The 20550-nt window shown below is 42.9% G+C and overlaps 1 protein-coding gene across 6 annotated transcripts in view; it reads left to right on the forward strand.

The window, feature by feature from the left end:
• TAOK3 (TAO kinase 3) overlaps positions 1-20550 on the forward strand; it is an 87723-nt gene that overhangs the window by 24189 nt on the left and 42984 nt on the right. For all 6 annotated transcript variants that reach the window (XM_030501464.1, XM_030501469.1, XM_030501468.1 and 3 more), the window contains exons 2-4: positions 15214-15316; positions 16512-16722; positions 19687-19758. In XM_030501464.1, the coding sequence (XP_030357324.1) occupies positions 16603-16722; positions 19687-19758 (192 nt within the window). In that variant the 5' untranslated portion in view covers positions 15214-15316; positions 16512-16602. The remainder of the gene's footprint in view (positions 1-15213; positions 15317-16511; positions 16723-19686; positions 19759-20550) is intronic.

A 20550-nucleotide genomic window follows, 5' to 3' on the forward strand; every position in this document is an offset into this window, starting at 1 on the left:
TGCTCCTCTCTGCCCTGCTCCACATCAGCATCACCTGAGGGAAAGTCATGTAGCTTGTGGAGCACTGGGATGCTCAGTCACAGAATCCCAGCCTGGTTTGGGTTGGAAGGGACCTTAAAGCTCATCCAGTTCCAACCCCCTGCCACAGACAGGGACACCTTCCACTAGAGCACGTTGCTCCAAGCCCCTGTGTCCAACCTGGCCTTGAACACTGCCAGGGATGGGGCAGCCACAGCTTCTCTGGGCACCCTGTACTAGCGCCTCAGCACCCTCATGTTGGTATTTCAATGGTTTCAATTTCAAAATGACATTATTTCTGTCCTTTTAGCTCTGGCCATGGTCAAATGTGACTGTTTGCCGGTGGGGACCAGTAAATGAGGCCCAATACTGAGCTGCAGGCTTGTAGGGGACAGGATCTGTGGAATCCTGCCTCGTGTATTACACTTTTACCTTGTATTTTGATTAATGCTTTATCCATAGTAACCAAACTTCAGACAATAACTCTTATTCCCAGACCATCCTTGGAATAAGTTTGACAGCTCCAAGGAGCTTTAGGAAGTGTGACTGGAACTTGTCCATGAGATGAAAACAAATCTACTGAAGGAAAAAGTGACTTTTCCTTTCCTTGTGTATCTAAAAGCTGTTGCCCCAGGAATTTGCCACAGAAATAATGAAGAAATGATCTATTTCCTATCTTCAGCTGTTGGCAACTCTGAATGGGCTTTTGAGCTTCAAATACACCTGCTTGTAGCATCTGGCTCCAAACTTGTTAACCTGACCAGGAACAAAAACTGGGTTTGCCCATGGAGTGGGCAGAAGTAAATGACCTACAGTGGAGGAGCTCCTGGGTTTCTGCCCTGAGCCTGGTCCTGGGCAGGCTGCGGTTGTCTCCTCACTGAGGTGCAAGTGCTCTCTGTTTCGACTGCCATTATGTCTGAGCTTTTAGTTCTGAGCCTTGCATTCAGTGTTACAAGTCACTGAATTCATTACTTGAAGGTTTTGATTCTATATTCGGTTACAGGAACACTTCATGGTTTTATGTCTGTCTATCTGAATTAACTGTTGTATTTTTAGTTGAAACTTGTCACTTTTTGGCTCTGTTCCTTGCTCTCTTAGAGGGGAGAAGAAAGGGACAGCCTTGTGTGCTCTTTACTCATTTTGTTTAATGCATCATTGCCCTTTCTACCTGTCCCCTGTGTAAGCTGGCTTTATTTTTAGTTTACCTTCATTCCCCTTCATCTAATGCTTGTATTTCTTTATCTACTTTATTTCTGCATCCTTTTTCATGTCTCTAACGTAGGATATTGTATTTGGATAATACAATAGCTTTAATCCTTAATTTCTGTTGTGACATTAGGACTTTCGACATGGCTTTCTGCCATTGTATTTATGCATCCCACACTCCATTGGCCTTTCTGAGTGCCTCTGCACATGGAGCAGATGTTTGCAGCAAGCCCCAGGTCTTTTTCCTCTGTGGTTACAATTAATTTACAATTCTGCAGTGTGTGCAAGTAGCTGAAAATATTACTACAACTGTGTGTTACCCTACTTCTGTAATAAATGCGTTTATCAGCTGCTGCTCTGCTGCTGACTCCTCTCAGGTCCGAGCTGCTCAAGCTGGACCTGGCTGTGTTTGGGTTTAACCTAGTTTCATCACCTTTGCTGTGAATGAATGTGACCTATAAGTGACTGAAACCTCTGTGGGGGGGGTAAATTTAATATATATACATCTATGTCATTCCTCTAGATGCCTTCTCAAAAAATAGCAAACAACTAAATGGCTTTCTGGGTGACAATTCAAAATAGCGAATTACCATTAGAGCAAAAATAAACCTCAATCCTATCTTACAGCAGTCTCTCAATGGGCTCTTCCTATGCAGTGTTGCCCCATAAGCCTGGGTTTTGTTGCTGCTTAGGCATTGAACACACATTCCACCATCAGCTGCCACTTCCTTGGCTGCTGCTCCTACAGAAATATAGAGCTTTCTAAATTATTCTTTAGGTTATGATGGTCTTTCGTTTTCTTTGATATCCTTTTAGTTGTATTTTCTTGCTCTAGTAATGTGTCTGACCTGAATTTCTCTTGTCTGTCCCCTCCTGCCCTCAGATGCCCGTGTAAGTGTCTTGTCACTGCCACCTCCAGCAGAGACCTCTGTGGAGTGCTCCTTTGTCCCTGCAGCCACCCTCCCAAACGCTGTCACCTCTTACTCTTGTGCAAATGGGCAATACTCTGATGTGATTGAGGTTCTTTGGGTAGATGTTGGGTCAGCAGTGTCTGACCTTCCCCTCATCACAGCTTTCTCTCACCGTGTGAGTCTTCAGATGTCTTCATCAGGCAGCCCAGCCACCAGAGAATTGAATTCAAGCTATGATAATAATTTCTGTTCCTGATATCCAGTATCAGCATCAGTTTTTGAGTATCAGAGATGACAGCAAACAGAAATGCACTTCCTGCTTTTGCTAAAAGCTTCTCTATTTGGTGCAGGAGGAGTGCTTTTTGCCTTATCTGTTATGTTCATAGCACATTGCACTACTAAAGCATCTCATAAAATACTCTGTTGCCATGGTGATCTACCTTCCCTTTGCCTAAAAGGACCCAGTAGGTCCTGGGAGACTGAGTCTCCTTTCTTTGCCTGTGAGAAGATTAGTCCCATCCCTTATTTCGCTCTTATTTCTATCTTGTTTTCTTGAGACCAACAAGCAGGTTTTATTCAGTGATCCTTTTCTTCTCTCTGCGTTTAACATTCAGAAACATTAAATCTTAGTACTTGAAAACTTGAAAACTCACACTGAGGATCTGTCTGTACAGGGGGAGACAGTGCTGGAACTTGCATTTTTGCATTTCCAGTGGGGAAAAATGACATTTATTTCTTTAAAATCAGAATCAATATCAGTTAAAACAGTGTATTGATCCTTCATGCTTGCCAGGTTGCATCTCCTAACCCAAGTGGCTGTTTCTCTTCTCCACTCCTGCCTCTGCTGGTGGCCCTTGGGTTGGAACCAGCATGTTTGCCTGAGGAAGGCACGTGCAAAGTGTTGGCTCTTCACCAGCTGAGTTGACTTTAAACATCCCATTCCACTGCCCAGTGAAGCAAACTGCCCCTTCCCCCAGTTCTATGAAGCTTTTCTTAGTTAAGGCTGCTAAAAATCTGCATTAAAGCAACATTGAGGGCCTGTTCTGACCTGGTAAATGCCAAGAAAATAAGACTTAAGGCTGAAACACAGACCTGAACCTCTCCGTTATCCAGTTATTGAAAGAGTCTGAGTGCTGCATATTCCTATATGACAGAAATGGTGGAACACTGTGCTGGGATGGCATTTCAGTCTGAACTCAGGATGTTTTTTATCTGCTAAAGCAAAATAGTTGCTTCAGTTCATCAGTTTTACTCTGGAACTTGTAATTGGTATGCTTGACAGTATACTGAGCTTTTGGGAGGTTGCTTTTTGTGTGATCTCCATTATTCTCTCCCAGTGTTCATCATTCCTGGTTATATCCCTGGCTGAAAACTGGCATCATTCACTGCAGGTTTTCTTTCTGTCTCAACAGGCTGCTCTGCAAGTTAGAGAATAGAGGATTTCCAGCTTCAGGGTTGTCTTTGAGACAATTCATGGACCCTGATGTCTTATACACTAGCAGCCTATTAGCAATGCAATTAGTTTCTCAGCTTACTTGTCAAGTACAAGGAGTGAGGAAAAGGTGGTAAGAGTATATTAATTATAGGAAAATACAGTTGTCCCCTGAAGGGGTGACTGCAGCACTCCAGGACTGAGCTGCCAAAGTCATCAATAACCACCCAGGAACCTCCTCCTGGAGAGGAAATGAAGTGTGAGAAGGCTTCAGGATGAGGGATTGACTTAATTATATTTTGATAAATGAGTGGCCAAAAATTGCCACATTTCTTGAAGGCCTCAGTGACTGAAACCCTGCTCGAGATGTTCTGAGTTACTTCAGCAGCATTTGCCTGGTGCTGAGGGTACTCAGGGCTGAGTAAATCACTCCTGCTTGTCATGTTGAGGTACTGTGGAAATGAATACCTTGGAAAGGCTGCATGGATTTATGCATTTCATACACTTACTTGGTTTTATTTTATGTTATCTTTAAGAGATGTAAGGTGGTTTATCCCCGCATCATGCACCAAGCAACTGCCAGCTTCCCTGAGCCTGGGAAATTCAATGCCTATGGGTGTAAAACAGGCTGTTGGACCATTTTAGTAGTGTAAAGCTGGATGCTCTTATGGTGCATGGTGCTGTTTATGGATCATTTACTGGGTTATGGCAGATAAAAATGTATTTGGTACTTTCATGATTCTATGATAACTGCTGTGTGTCAGTAATTGCTGTCATTGTCATGAGGATGTTAAAATCATAGCACCAGAGCATGGGTTGGGTTGAAGGGACCTTAAAGCTCCTCCAGTTCCAGCCCCCTGCCACGGGCAGGGACACCTTCCACTAGAGCAGGTTGCTCCAAGCCCCTGTGTCCAACCTGGCCTTGAACACTGCCAGGGATGGGGCATGATGATCCTTCAAAATGATCCTGAGGAAGAGGTATCCACAAAAGAGCTATCTCAGAAGCACATTTGATGGCCGATAGAGCAAACTCTCCATTCTCTCTGGGTGTTGAATAAGAGCAGCACGCTGCCTTTTCTTCTTCCTGGATTTTCAGCTATCCAGTGCTCTTTCCATACAGGATAATCATTCTCTTCTTGTACATAAGTTGATAATAAGGATGCTTTGGACATTAGACATCCATATTTCACTTCTGTGTGTCTTTTCCTAGCCATAAAAAATATATATGCTATAAAACAATCAACTTAGACAGCCAGTGGGTAACTCTTATAATATTAACGATTGCTTCTTTCTTGGCTGCTATGTGCTGGATTAAATTTGTCTTTTAATAACAGTATTCCCACATGAAATTGAATTTTTGTGGATTTTTCATGTTTAATTCTGCTCTTGAAGCACACTTGGAACACCTGAAAGTGGATGTTTTTAATGACATGTGTAGAAAACATTGCTGTTGTGTATGGCAATGGTTGCAGTTGTGCCTGTAAATAGGTCAGGAAGAGAGCTCGATGTGCTGGAGTCGCTGTCACTGAGGGTGGACCAAGCTAAAATGATAAGCCCAAGGAGTCAAAAAGGCCATTTCCCAAAGTGTTATCTCTGGCTGGCACAAAGGGGCAGGAAGGAAGGAGCTCTGTAACAAGTGTGTGGTAGGGAGAGATTCATGGGGCAATGAAAGGGGGGAAGTGTAACCTGGTGAAGACTGGACTTCATGGGGGCAATCCAGTGGAGTGCTGTGGCTTCTGAAACCAGCAGCAGTGTGAGGTGGGGGTTCAGAAGCGTTTCTCTGTAAACCCTGTCAATGGAGAGAGCAAACACGTGCTGCACTGTTCAACTCTTTAGAAATGAAGAGGCTGGGGTTTTTAATAGTAAGCTCATAATGAAGATGCATGGATTTTCTTAGAGTCATGAAGAACATGCATCCCACTTGGCTTCCGCTGTCTCTTCAAGCAGAAGGAAATGATTAAAATCACAATTTGGTTTCTGGTGAGAGGTACTCTGACCCCTGTTTGCATCTGTTCCCTTACTTTTTGCTGAGGACCTTTTTGGCCACTTCTCTTGTCTTTTATTGTCCAGAGGAGGCCACGAGGATGATCAGGGGCTGGAGCACCTCCTGTACAAAGACAGGCTGAGAAAGCTGGGGCTGTTCAGCCTGGAGAAGAGAAGCTGCATGGAGACCTCAGAGCAGCTTCCCGTGTCTGAAGGGGGCTACAAGGATGCTGGAGAAGGACTCTGTCAGGGACTGTAGCGATAGGACAAGGGGTGATGGGTTCAAACTGAAACAGGGGAAGTTCAGGTTGGATATAAGGAAGAAGTTCTGGCATTATGACAGAAGCTATGTAGCTACACTAGGACATTGGGACATAGAGGATCTTACTCATTGTCTTGCACTTGCACAATGAAATTGTTTCTTGCCCCAAATGGAATCACAGGCTTTTCATATCTAGATGTCCCTGCACTGAAACACACCTATTCCTTGGGTAGCACAAAGTAGCAAAGTTATATATTAACCTGAATTAGTTAAATCTCTTTCCTGCAGTTTTTGATGTGCTCTAAGGAACAAATCAAAATCGTGCCATCTAAGCTAAGGATAGCTAAATTATAGAATTAGAATTAAATAGAATTATAGAATTACAGCAATTCTTCGCTTTCCTTTTGTGTGTTCAGAGCTACTGGAACAGTCACTTCCTGTGTTTCAGAAAAACTGAGCTTGAAATGGAGATGGAGACATGCTGCAGCAACATTACATGTTTACTATTGAAATGTGATTATGTGATGGTCAAAAAATAAACTCTTTAGAGATACCTAAGAATAGCTTTAGACCACAAAATGGATACAGCTTTTTGGGAGCCATTACATTACTAGGTAGGAAACTCTGAGTGTGCTGGTGTCTCTTCAGGCTTTCATAAACAAATGCGATGACTTATTTTTGCCTCTGAGTAGCTCACAGCATAATACTCATGAATTTCTAATTGTCTGGAGTTCACTGTCTCTTCAGCAATGTGATGAAGAGCCTGATAAAAACCCTCCAGAAAAAATCTGATGCAAACAGGGAGGCAATTTCCTCAATGTCATGACCCAGATGTGATGTTTTAGAGATGTTTTGATGAGAGGAGCTGATGAAGTTTCTGTTTCTTGGTATCATGCTCTTTGGGCTTATGTACATTAGGCTTTGAAATTATTCATGTCTCTTTCCTCCCTTCCAGATGCACTGCTGAATTATTTCAAGTGTGCCATGATGAAATACTATGAAATGTTGTTGTTCAGAGCAAGACAAGTGGTGTTCTTTCATTGTTTTTAATTACACAACATTGATTTCATGACTTAAAGTTTTGAAACTTGTCACACCTGAAAAACCATAATAATAGTCTAGATTTTATGAGGGTCTAAGAAATGTAATAGAATCATGGAATCATAGAATGGTTTGGGTTGGAAAGGACCTTAAGATCATCCAGTTCCAACCCGCTGCCGTGGGCAGGGACACCTCACACTAGACCATGTCGCCCAAGGCTCTGTCCAACAGTGTTGATTTATCCTTAAACAAAAAAAGGGCATACATATTTTCATTAAACAGTTTAAAATTTAACTGGAAATGTATTGGGAAGCATCACGCAGTGTCTCTTGCTGTGAGGGTTTGCCTTTTCATTACATACCTATTGTGAAAATGATGCTCTTTGACTTCTTAAATAAAGCCCAGGCTTTACCTCCTGATCTTGGGTAGCTACTTTTAGACACATTTCACAAAGAGAGAAGGTAAAGTTCTTGCCTGTTGCCTGTAAGACACATGTCCAGGTACTAAGAGATGCCATCATACCTTTTATTTTAGTTCATTCTTAAAATGCCACCTGCAGACAACATTTGGGAGGTATCAGTTTCTTTGCTATTTTGGACTCTTCCAATTGTGCTCATCACCTGAGGCTTTAACTCATTCATAGTTTCCTCATCATTTTGGCATGAAAGTGATGTGCTGGATTTTGAGTTCTGTGGGTATTAGGGAACTGCTGCCTGATACTGACTTTGTTACAGATGTTCCTAGGTTCCTTGAAGAGAAAAACCAACCCAACCCCTCAACTTCTGATTTATGGACAATAGCAAAGCAGGGCTGTTCCTGGCAGTAGTTTTGAAGCTCTGTTGGGGAACCTGTCTAAAAAGGCACAGGAATTTTGAATTGGAATACTGTCTGATACCACATTTCCTTCTGTTTGTGCTGTTCCTATACTGTGAACATAGCAGGTAATGTTATCAGTATCTCTGCTTCATAGGTAATGAAAATACTGGAGTTGTATAAAGCCCTTAGTAATTAGGTGGTTTTTGTTCATCCAGGGGGAAAAAGGCTCCACTGGCACAACATGGTCTGTAGGAGCATGTTACTGGGGAAGACCACTTTGGTTGTCAGGTTTCTTTACCTGCCTTCAGAGAGGTTTATGGGTCTGAAGGGGTGGTTCTATAGGGAAATATTACCCTTTTTAAGCTGGGTTTAATACTTCAGAAGGGCTACACAGGGCTCAGAAGTAGGTGCGAGATTAAGGTTTATGCTTGTATTAACCTAAATGACTGTATCAGAAGCATCACAGATATATGTCTCCTTGTTCTTTTCCTGCTTTTTTAAAGAACCATTGGACGAAAATGTAAAAAGCAACACTGAAATTAAGCATTGCTATTTCACAGGCTTAAACATTCCATGGAGTAGCACGATGCAAATTGCAGTAGGACCAACAGTGCTGGTCGTTATGGAAATGCTCATTGAGTTGTGAGCTTTGGATGAGGTGCTGAGTAAAGATGGCACTTTGCCTTGGAGCAGCAGGTTGGGAAGAGGCTGTTGCTCTCAGGATAAGTGTTACCTCCGTTAGCTGCTAACGTGTGATGCAGCTTATGTCCAGAAAGGACATAAACCTGCTGGGACAGAAGCATGGTGTCGGGATTTGGGGGATCAATGGTTGCAGCTCTTCATGGCACAGGCTGCTGCGTGCGTTTGTCCTGTGGTCGCTGGATTCCTGCATGTGGTGTTTAGCTCCCAGGGTATCTCCACAGCACAATTTGGAGTAATGCTGCTTTTAGGAAGTATATTACACTTTCCTATAGGATGTTCATAAACAAGAACATAAACTAATTCTTTTTAATTGTAATTATCTGGCTGCAGGCGAAGGTAGATCAGTGCTATAAGTGCCACTAGTTCCTCTCTTCAGTGCCTGAGCATCATTCTGCAGTTACTGGAGCTTAATACATCAGCCATAAGGTCTTTTTGGAGAGCAAGGAGAAAGTGTATAGAGGGTTTCGATGCATTTGCATTCTGCCATGTCTTCTGACATCCCTGAGCTTGCAGGTGCTGGTGTGTCTTTGCCAGTGCATGCAGCTGGTACTACTGACTCCTTCAGAAACCTGGCACGTTGCTTGACTTCATACTTGTAGGAACGTTCCCGATGACTAAAACAAATTGTTTCTTGACTTTAAGCCCAGTGGTTTTATGTTTTTAGTTTTTGAATAAGTTTATGGTCTTCTTATTACATATGAGACTTAAATACTAGTCATAGAGGAGTTATAGATGGAACATTTCCTTTAAAACTACTGCTTTTAATGAGGAAAAAAAGTTGCTTCAAGGAAGGTATGTGTTTACAGTAAGACCTGGAAGTTATTAAGTTAATTTCATATCCCAGGGGCACTGTCCACAGGGATCACCTTAGTCAGTAAAGTTCTGATTCAGGGGTTTTTATTAGCATGAGTAATCTCATTTGTTAACTCTCCATGACCTGGTGCTGGAGAGCACTGAGTCAAAGTACGTCTGTGTCAGGATGATACTCCAAATGGAATGTGGAGCTGAGGACTTGGCACAGAGAAATTCTTGCAGTTCTTTTTAGAAGTTATAGGTAGCGAAGAGCTGTGATTGCATCCAAGTATCATGGAATCACAGACTGGTTTGGGTTGGAAAGGACCTTAAGATCATCCAGTTCCAACCCCTCTACCATGAGCAGGGACACCTCACCCTAGACCATGCTGCCCAAAGCTCTGTCCAACCTGGCCTTGAACACTGCCAGGGATGGAGCATTTACCACTTCTCTGGGCAACCTGTGCCAGTGCCTCACCACCCTCACAGTAAAGAACTTCCTTATATCTAACCTGAACTTCCCCTGTTTAAATTTAAACCCATTACCCATTAAATATTACACAAATGTTAATAAAAATGGAGTGTGGAATTGACTTGGACGTTCTGGGAAGTTACTTGTTTGAAAAGCAGAGCAGAAAAAGTAAAGTTTGAGGAACTAGCAGGTGAGCCTCAGCTCCTAACCATGTATTTGGGCACCTCTTGTGCTTATGTTCCAGCTTTCCTAGCAGACTGTGTCCTGATTCCTGAACCTGCTCCCCCCACTGTGTGCCCTTGGGGAGAACAATCCTGATTTCTGCAGAGCGCTTCCAAATGCTCAAACCCCATTTTCTTTGCTGCTAAAGGTCACCTTCCCTTTCTGTTACGTACAAATTGGATCATTTTGCTTCTTAAAAACTGCAGAAAGGATGTGAGAGGACTTGCTGCTTCCAGACCAAAGTGAAACCTTTTGTGAGTATCTTGGAATCAGTGATTAATTTGAGCATGCAAAGGCTGTCGTACCATCCACTGTCAGCTAACTTGTATGGAGCTGGAATTAATATACCAGATATGTGTATCTGACTGTTTTAAGCATTAAAGTAAACTAAGTGCTAATATACTAGGAAAAAACATGTATGGTGCTTTGCTACATAGTGGTAGCTGGAAAAGTAATTCTTAGCAGTCAAAGAAACAACACTGAGACGCTTAAAATAGAGAGGTTTAAGAGTCTGTCTCCAAAAGCCAGAGTACCACAGTGATGGACTGTGGGCTGCATGGGGGGGATCTAGCTGCAGAAGTACTGGATGGAGGGGTCGTGTATAGCCGTGTCAGCTGGCCAGATGTGGCTGTTAAAGGAAGGGGAAAAGCTCCTGCTGCTTAAAAACACATGCACACATACCCCAAATCAAAGAAAAGAATATAAGCTCCTCTGTGAGGACTGCAGTGGAACTTGAGCACGTGCCTGCTTGGAGCTCAAATGGTTTCTTATTTGGGACAGCTTTTATCAGCTGAATTGATGTGATTATTTCCTTCTTAATGTTGTCTTCCAGACTTCTTTGTAGAGACTGAAATGAAGAAAGGGGATTCTGTGTGTTTGTCATGCTTGGAAAAAAGAGGTTTGGTGTAAAATTATTTCCCCAAAATATTAATCTAAAAAGGAATGTGTGATTCGTGTTGCTCCTCCTGTGAGTGGAATCTGCTGCTGTTCCACCCTGCTTCCTGTAGTTTGGTTTTCTGCTTGAAGTGGAAAACTTTTGTCCTTGTTTTGGGAAGTCCCCTGGTGCTGTCAGGAGCTAAAATGGATTTTGTGTATTTCTGTAGGCATTTGAAACAGGCCTATAGTGCTGTGAGACACAAGTTAAGCTGTGTTTTACATACACTTGAACTTCATGGGAGGGAAATGGAAATGCTTGTAGGGAATGGAAACTGTGCCATGTGTAGAATCATAGAATGGTTTGGGTTGGAAAGGACCTGAAGATCATCCAGTTCCAACCCCCTGCCATGGGCAGGGACACCTCACACTAAACCATGTTGCCCAAGGCTCTGTTCAACCTGGCCTTGAACACTGCCAGGGATGGAGCATTCACAGCTTCCTTGGGCAACCCATTCCAGTGCCTCACCACCTTCACAGTAAAGAACTTCTTCCTTATATCTAACCTAAACTTCCCCTGTTTCAGTTTGAACCCGTTACCCCTTGTCCTATCACGGCAGTTCCTGACGAAGAGTCTCTCTCCAGCATCCTTGTAGCCCCCTTCAGACACTGGAAGCTGCTCTGAGGTCTCCACGCAGCTTCTCTTCCCCAGGCTGAACAGCCCAATGTTCTCAGCCTGCATTTGAAAGCCTTAGCCTGTGTATTGAATGTGCTGTGGGCTACAGATGTGGGGCAGGTTCCTGGGTGTTTAGTGAACTTGATAAAGAAAGAAGTAAATATCTTGACTCTTCTGATACCATGCTCTGTGAAGACATCTCATTAGCAGCTGCAGAATTGGAGTCCTCAAGTATTATTACCTTCTCCTCATGTATAACTACCTTCTTATTCACAGATGTGGCTTTAGGTCCATGGGATATTTGGAAATGTGAGTAGTTCAGCTGCTCTTACGGGCACTTCCAGTTATGTTTTGCTACTTCCTTTATATTCAGGTCAAGGTCTTTTTTGTTGTTATTAATACAGCACCTAGAGGTCCTAATTGGTAGGAGGAGAATTTTTATACAAAGCTATGTAGGAAAAGCAGTAATTCATTGTTTATAAATGTGAGGGTTGCTTGTGAGTGAGGAGACTTTGCTTTTCTGTCAACTGTTGGAAAAACACTTGTTTGCTGTAGCAGTGAGACTTGTTACAGCATTATCCAGGGCTCAGTCTATGAGTAGTCCTCAGGACACGTCTCTAGTGTGTCATTCCTCATCCCATGCTGCTACCTGCATCCAAGAATGACTGTTCCATACTCTCTACCTTCATTTTCTGGTGAAACTCCCATGATGACACCTGCTGTCCTCTTGCCCCAGCCACTAAAAGCATCCCGTTATTGTGCTATTTAGAGTAAATGAAGAGTAGAGAATCTTTAAAACACTGAGACAATGGCAATGGGCCAGAACCATGGCAAGAACAACACGCTCCATCAAGAGGGCTTCACTTTGGCTGGATTGTGCTTCCAAGCTGCTGTGTTTAGAAGGTGGGAGAGGAGGGAGTAGTGCAGCAAACTGCTCCCAGCAGAATTGCTGTGTTGATTTAAGAACATAATCATCTTGCGCAGGGAGTGTTCAATGCAGCATTTCACTCTTGCTTTGGGCACTTCTGTGTTGGGCAGATCACACGTTCCCTGGTGCATTTCCCATAAAGAACTGGATTTTAAAGTAAGCAGGGATTTTGCTTTCCTCTGCCTGTGACATTACTGGGAAGCTGAGGTGTTACCATATAGATGTGTCCAACATGGCAATGTTTTCCCAATTACAGCTGGTATAGTTGTAGGCCTTTAGAAAACTATTTGCTTTCTGGTTTTCACAATATGTTCTTTAATCTTCGTTAGAGAACCTTTTAAATATTCTTCTTAGTATCATTTCTTGCTGCTGAATTTCCTCTCAAGAATTCATCTTGGTTTTCCTCTTTCAGTATCTCAGAAATGGGGCACAAGCACTTTTTCCTCCAAGACAGGGATTTCTCATGGGTAATTGTGGATTGAGAGCTTTTATCTCGAGGTGAGCAGTTTGGGGCATCTCCAGATGGCATTGCCTGAACAAAATGCTGATCTCACAACTCTGCAAACATTGAGTCACTCGTCACTTCCATAGGTCACCAGTAGTGTGATTAATGCTGTTCTCACTGGAGAACATGCAGACCCTCAAATGCTGCTTTAGGTGCTTTTTGAAGGATGAAGTGTCGAAATCAGGCTTCTGGTAGAAATTGTTTCTTGATGTCTTAATTCAGTGTTTTGGTGACTGAAAGAACTGGCTTAAATTGATCATACCTTGAACTTGAGGTGTTTTTCTGGTAATAGCATTCAACTCCTGTAATGCTCTGCCGTTGTCATAGAATCCCAGCCTGGTTTGGGTTGAAGGGACCTCAAAGCTCACCCAGTTCCAACCCCCAGCCACGGGCAGGGACACCTTCCACTAGAGCAGGTTGCTCCAAGCCCCTGTGTCCAACCTGGCCTTGAACACTGCCAGGGATGGGGCAGCCACAGCTTCTCTGGGCACCCTGTGCCAGGGCCTCAGCACCCTCACAGGGAAGAGCTTCTGCCCCAGAGCTCATCTCAATCTCCCCTCTGGCAGGTTAAAGCCATTCCCCTTGGCCTGTCCCTACAGGCCCTTGTCCAAAGCCCCTCTCCAGGTTTCCTGGAGCCCCTTTAGGCACTGGAGCTGCTCTAAGGTCTCCCCTTCAGGAGCCTTCTCTTCTCCAGGCTGACCCAGCCCAGCTCTCTCAGCCTGGCTCTGAGCAGAGCAGCTCCAGCCCTCGCAGCATCTTTAAACATCTTTATTTCAGCCTTCAAATACCTAGAAGAGAGTTGCAATGTTAAGAACTTGTGACCTTGCCAGCGTGCCTCAAAGGGGTGGGATGTTTCACGCTGTGATGTGGTTGAGCAAAGGATTCCCAGTGTTGGTACCAGGAGGCACTGCAGACACTATGGGATCATGTGGAGGGGTTGGTGATCATGTCCACATCAACAGGACTCAAGTTACTTTTGCTACTTTCCATCCTATGTTTTCCTGATAACCATTACTGGGAAATAATAGCCATGCTGAGATTTTCTTATCATATGGCCTCACTATATATGTCTGTCCTAGCTGGAGAATGACGTTCTTACTAGGGGCATAGCTTTTAAGTATTGACACTTAGTTTTCCATTTAAAATACTAATTTATCCTGGAACATTAGAGCTGCCCAGACTTTGTTTAAGGCAGAGAAGTTCATTTGACTGAAGATGGATAAATTGTTTTCTTCATCAGTTTGTTTTTATTGTTCCAAAGCCAAATGGGTTTTTCACTCACCTGCAGAATGCCAGACCTGAACTGCTGCATTCTTTGCCCCTGGCTGCAGGCATGGAGTAAATATAGCACCTTTGGGTGAGGCCAATCAGCCAAGGATGAATAATCATGTCATTCATCTGGCTTTTATTAGGAATTGAGATGGGGTTTTAAGCTAAACATTGTAGAGCTTTTTTCTGGAGCTCTTCAAATAGCTTCTGAACAGCTCAGTGGTGTTGTCCTATGTGGAGAACAGTAGACAGAAATACCAGGTTTTGGTAATGCCGCCTACTAGCAGGAGGGCTTCTGCTCATATATTATTTTCCTAATAAATGAGATGAGTTAACGTGTTTGTCCTTAATTCAGGTGTGTCTTAATTCAGGGTTTTGGCAGTATTACTATTGCAGTGTACTTTCCTTGGAAGCATTTCTACTGTGGGTGTGCCTACATGATAACTAAATGCCCTTTTCTCTGGGGGCAGGCTTATCTCAACTCTGTTTGACTTCAATGAGAGGACAGCTCTGGCTGCTGGGGGTCTCTTGCTCACACCAGTAGGAATGAGTGAGCGCAGTGAGTTGCATCTTTAGCTGTGAGCAATCTAGACCTGATTTCAGCTGATGGAGCTAACATTAACCTCCTTTTTCATCTTTTTCATTGCTCATTCTCTCCCTGGTTCAACCCAACAATGTTTGAGAACCAATCCTGTGCCTTGTGTCCTGTTTTGTATGTCCTCAGGTACAACACGCTGAGCGAATAGACTCAGCTTTGTGAGGTTTGTCCTTTTGACAGACAGTCTAAAAGTATAGTCTGAGAGCAAACTTTCCTGCTCCTCCTGTGCCCCAGCAAGTGTAAGAGTATAAAAGTCAAAGAACTTTGGCATTTAACCTCTCTTACTGGTTTCCTATCATATAATGATATGTAGTCCAAGGGCTACAGAACACTGGGAGTGTGTGCTTCACCTGAAAAGACACCGTTCACAGCCAGTACTCCTTTTAACTCTGCTTTCAAGTGGTACCTTGATAGGTGGTCTTTTCTAGCTGTAGTATTTTTGTATAGTAGAACAAGATGTAAAACTTACTACTTTTTCTAAACTCTGGTACTTGTTTTCCTTTGCAGAATAAAAGAGTGCAGAGAGTCTGGAGGGACAGGAGAGAGCATGGGACGATGCTGCTGAGAGGAATCTGAGCCACAGAGCATGCTTCGTGCTGCAGGTACCCAGGTATGCTGCAGCAGAGCACTGTGCACCTCCAGAGAACCACAGCTGGTTGCGCTTGGTGCTTATCCTGAGCTAAGGAGACTGTCTCAGCACCAGGCCAAAACTCTGCCCTGATTTTACTGTGCCATCTGAATGGCACTTGCAGTCTGAAACCTTTTAAAGCCTTTTATGTGTGTTTTAGTTTTATGATTGTTAAATTTCAGCTGGTGTCTCTTGAAGTGTTACCCTGCTTTAGAGCATGAGGTAAGCTGAACATTTCAGTGTGTGTTTTCAGCAGTCATTTCTTGTATGCCCAGAGAAGGTGAGGTCTCTAAGTGAGGTGCTGAAGTACTTCTCTAGAAGTAGTTTTGACACTTACTCCAGACCATTGTTCGAAACTGCTCCAGTTGACTCACCTGCAGATAAGCTGCTGGGTTTCAAAAGTCAAAAGCACATGGGTAGAGACTTCTGTAGCTGCTGTGCACACCAGTGTCTAATGAACCAATGCAGATCTTTCAGGATGTTAGAAACTTCTTGATGCTTCTTTTTTTGTTTCTTTTGCCCCACATAAATAAAATTTTGGGACTGAATATTGAAAACCTTCATTTAGATGCAGCTCTGTGCTGTCTAGTTATATGCTTATGCTAAAGAAAGCTATCGAGGAGGTAAAGATCTGCCTTATGTGAGTCTAGGATCTGTCAGAAGCAATGCTGTGACCTGGGAGCCATCCCAATCCAGTCACACTGTCTTATAGCTCTGAATAAATGAAAATCAAATGACTGTGAAGTGTTCCTGTGGAACAGAAGCTAACTCTTCAGCTAGCACCAGCTGGCAAGTGGGAGTAGAGAAACAAAGCAAACAGCAGAGAAAAGTAGGAGGAACAATGGTGATAGTCTAAGAACTGACACATTAGGAGACCAGCATGAAGAATAACAAACTCATGTCACAGGATGTTTTGCATGGCAACAGGACTCTTGTCTTCAAGTGGACTTTCGTGTAACTGCAGTACTTGCTTCCTGTATGAGATAGAGAGCTGTTGTACTCTGAATGCATTTTAATCTCTCTATCTAAATTGGACTAATAATTAAAAAGAACCAGCTGAAGGAAACGATAGTGAATTCTATTGCTCTTGAAAGTGTTTCCTTTGATTTTGCTGTCAGAGAAATGAGAACAGAAACATGCCTAAAGGAAACAGATTACAGATGAACTTTTTCCCTAGGTGCTGAATGCTGTCTACAAACTACTTTGTCGATGAAGGAAGAAACTGGTTGGGAATTGAAAGCACAAACTAGTTTGTGATCCCGTTCAACATGCGCAAAGGGGTGCCAAAGGACCCAGAAATAGCTGACCTCTTCTACAAAGATGATCCTGAAGAAATATTTGTGGGTTTACATGAAATTGGACATGGAAGTTTTGGAGCCGTTTACTTTGTAAGTATAGTTCTTGACCTCCTTTGTGGAAAAGAAGAAAGCAGTGCACGTGTGTTTTGAGGGATAACTATAGAATTCCTTAATATGTAATCTGGTAGTAATGATTATAAACAGGGAGGAGGGAGTGTGTGTTCTGCTCTGGGGATTGATGACAGTGCGACAGGCACTGTCCCAACAGAGGCTGGAGTGACAGGTTAGTGAAAGTATAATGTTAAATGTACTATGTGTGTAAGAGGATGGGGCTGTAAAACTTGCAATACATGTTGATCCACTCCATGAGAGGAGCAAGCAGGTTTTTAGATGGAGTAGGGAGACACTACTCAGTGTTTTCCAAAACCAAACAGTATGCTTTAGGGTAAAGGTGAAGTAATGAAGGTGCCACCTTCATCATTCAGCTTTGGTGTTCAGAAGTTCCTCATGCTTCCAGGGGAAGAGCACGAGGTGTTTCAAAGGTCCAGCCTACCAACAGCTTACAACTGAGAAGCCGCTATGGTTAGGTAGAATACTTGTGATTCCCCAGTTCTCCTCTTCCTCCTTTCCCTGGATACTTTCTTTAGCTGGTCCATGCCTTGAACACCTTGGAGTGTTTAGCCAGACTGCAGCTTCCTGCAGTACCCTAGCAGCACTGCATCCTCCAAGCCTGATGGTCATTGCAGTCACGCCTGTAGTAATCTTACTACAGTAACACAGCAATTAGATGCATCACCACTTTCCTATGACACATCCACACCTCTTCGCCACTGTTTGAAACTTAAGCTTTCTTTCCTGTTACAGGAAGCACGTGGCATCCAGTAAATTGTTCTTTAGTGTCTTATCCCAGGATCCATCCATTCACCTGAGGAAGGTCTCTAAGCTCTACCCTGCTTTCTATGGGTCAGGCCAGAGCTGTTCCCTGGCACACAGGGATGCTGTCCATTTTTGGTTTGGTTTTCTTCCTTTTAAATAGCTTTCGTAGCCTGTCCTACATCTTGATTCTTACACATCTTGGAGTAAGGCAAGGGCTGAGAATACGATCTCTGATCATCATGGCAAGATTACAGGGATCCTATGTGCTTGGAATCAAAAGAGGAAAACAGGTTAAAAAAAGCCCCTTTGAAGGAACAGGGCTCTTTAAATCATCCGGAAGAATGGGGAACAGAGACATCAGATGCATACAAAGAGGCAGGGCAGGGATTATTATGCTGTTGCTGCATCTTGTTGCCTTTTCTCTTTAAATTGGTACTGACACTACTACGAACAGCAGATACATAGATGTGTATCTTGTCACTGTTACTGTGGATTAATATGATTATTGCAGTATAAACTTCAGTGTAAGCTCCGTTTTTGCAAGCTGTTTTGTTTTCCTGTGTACTATTGCCAAGGCTTGGCAAGATAATTTGAAGCTGCCTTTCTTGCTTGAAAGAAATACCTCACATAGCAGAGAGCTAAGAAAAGAATACATCACTCCTCACCAAGTTTTAAAGCTGATGCTGACTTGACTTGAAATCAACTAAGTTATTTTCAGATTTGACTTGAGAACAAGAGTTTTCCTCAAAACCAACTTAGTTAAATCCATGTTAGGAATACAGAAGAGTGATAAAGCAGATGAGGGCAGTGAAAAGGAGGTTTTGCAAGCAAAATATGCTTGTTTTCTGCCAAGCTTTTCATTAAAGATCTACAAGTATGGCCAGAAGCACTTCAACAGGTGGATAGTTCTGTCAAGTGTGCTTGTACAGCCCTTTGAGTTATTTCAGCCAAGAGGATCCCAAGCGCTTGGTGCAGCAGGAACTTCACCCACACCTATGAGAACATGTAACAGCCAGAAATACTTGGAAATTCCTTTGGAATACCAGCATGAATTCATCTATTTGAGTAAAATACTCCTGTTCTTTTAGGTGCTGAATCAAGACGGTGAGTGGTTGGGAAGGGTTTTGCCTTATCCAAAAGTTACTTGTTTTCAGCTTTCTCTAACTCATGTGAGGAGGAGTGTGTGCTGGCAAGAGTAAGTGTGTTAACACCTTCTAGTAATTCCTGGGCTCTGTTGCTTCATCCAACATCATTTTTCTTTGAAGTCACTGTATATATCGTGTCTTCCATTAAGATGTTACTTGAAAGTGTAGTACTCATCCTCTCAAGCAGTTACAAGAAGGATTTACCATATTTAGCTCCTGTTGTATTCTAAGCTTTTAACTGTCACTAATTTTTTGTCCCTGGTATGGTGACTGGTTGGGGGAACAGGGTTTTCAGCAGCTCTTTTAAGACTAAAACCTTCAAGTTTTCTGTCCCTAACGTGCAGAAATGAGGGCAGTGCCAGTCCAAGCAAGTAGAGCGCATTCTAAAACTGGCTTTTCAGCCCCCTGTCACCATCCCTGTATCATCCAGGCTGTAGAAAAGTAGAATTTTGACAACTGAGGCATATTCATTGCAAAACTGAGCTCTGGTGTGGTGAAAGGAAGGTTGCTCCGTTGAACTGAGATAAATCCCAGAATGAAACATCTTCTTGAAACTGAAAATTCAAATAGCTGTTTAAGAATATCAATGTTGTATGAGGGTTTTGGATGAAATTTTTGATTTGAATTGAAATTTTGATTTTAGAGATTTTGATACACCACTTTATTTGTTTCTTTGGAAATCCCTTTCCCAAAGGTTTATCTGAAACTGTATTTATGGCGATTCCAATAAGACTGTATTTTGCATGTTCTCAGGAGGTGCAATATTGGGCCTTGGTTTGGGTATCAATAGAGAGGTAGCAAGAGCAGTGAGGGCTGAGGGAGGAACGGTAGGTATGGACAGATGGGTAAAGTCAGGAAAAAGTGTCCTAATAGTTGTCTGGTGAATCTTATCAGGAAGGTGTCTCTGAAGTGGAGGAGCCTGCGAGGATGCAAAACAGGAGAAAACAGCCTGCACTTGCCCAAGTCACAGCTCGCTCCATGGGGAGGGCGAAAAAGAAAGTTCTTTCAATGTATTTCTTTCTCCCTTTTCCAGGCTACAAATTCCCACACGAATGAGGTGGTGGCAGTCAAGAAAATGTCCTACAGTGGAAAGCAAATGAATGAGGTAAGAGGAATAAAGTCAATTCTGCATGCAGAAGCTGTTGAAACCATCATGTAAATCTGAACGCTGAAATTAGCTGCATGTTTCATGTGACCATAGCAGGACAGCGTTTTAATGTGGGAGTGTTGCTCTCTTCCATAGGAAGCATGGAGAGGAAAATGAGTTTATGCAGATTTTGACAAATAGTTCAGTTTAAGGCAGGGAACGGGAATTCAGAATGCTGCTATGGTGGTTTAGTCAGTAATAATTTCATTACTGAGTGCATTGAGAGCACACTGGCTGCTGGAGCCATAACCACAGCTCTCCAACTGAAATGTTCAGCTGACTTGAAACACTTTTCAGGATCTATGATCTAAAATTGCATAGACGTTGTATTCAGAATATCAGGCTCACTTCAACTGTTGCTTGTTAGTTGCTCTTCTTATTTTTGTGTTGGTGTGCTTTGAACTTGGATTGCCCCTGTTCAGTCACGTTGTGTGTTGACATGCAGTGGAGAATGTGTTTCTTAAGAACAAAAAGGGATGTTTAAATTCATTTTTCCCTCCTTACCTCTTGGTCTCCCACATATGCTGAAGTCTTCCAAATGTCAGTGGCTTTGTGCTCTATTATAGAAGGAAGAGAATAGAGGAAGTGGAAGAGTGCCATAGGGATCCAGACAACTGATGTACAGTTGTGCTTTTGCAGCTCTGACTCTTACCATCTTCACATTGTCAAATAGTTTTATGGCTGCTTTTCAGACTGTACTACAGTGTGCAGTGTATGAGTAAGTAGGGGGTTAAGCAGAGAATGTATTTT

The sequence above is a fragment of the Strigops habroptila genome, chromosome 11 (genome assembly GCF_004027225.2).
Source record: "Strigops habroptila isolate Jane chromosome 11, bStrHab1.2.pri, whole genome shotgun sequence".
Taxonomy (NCBI): domain Eukaryota; kingdom Metazoa; phylum Chordata; class Aves; order Psittaciformes; family Psittacidae; genus Strigops; species Strigops habroptila.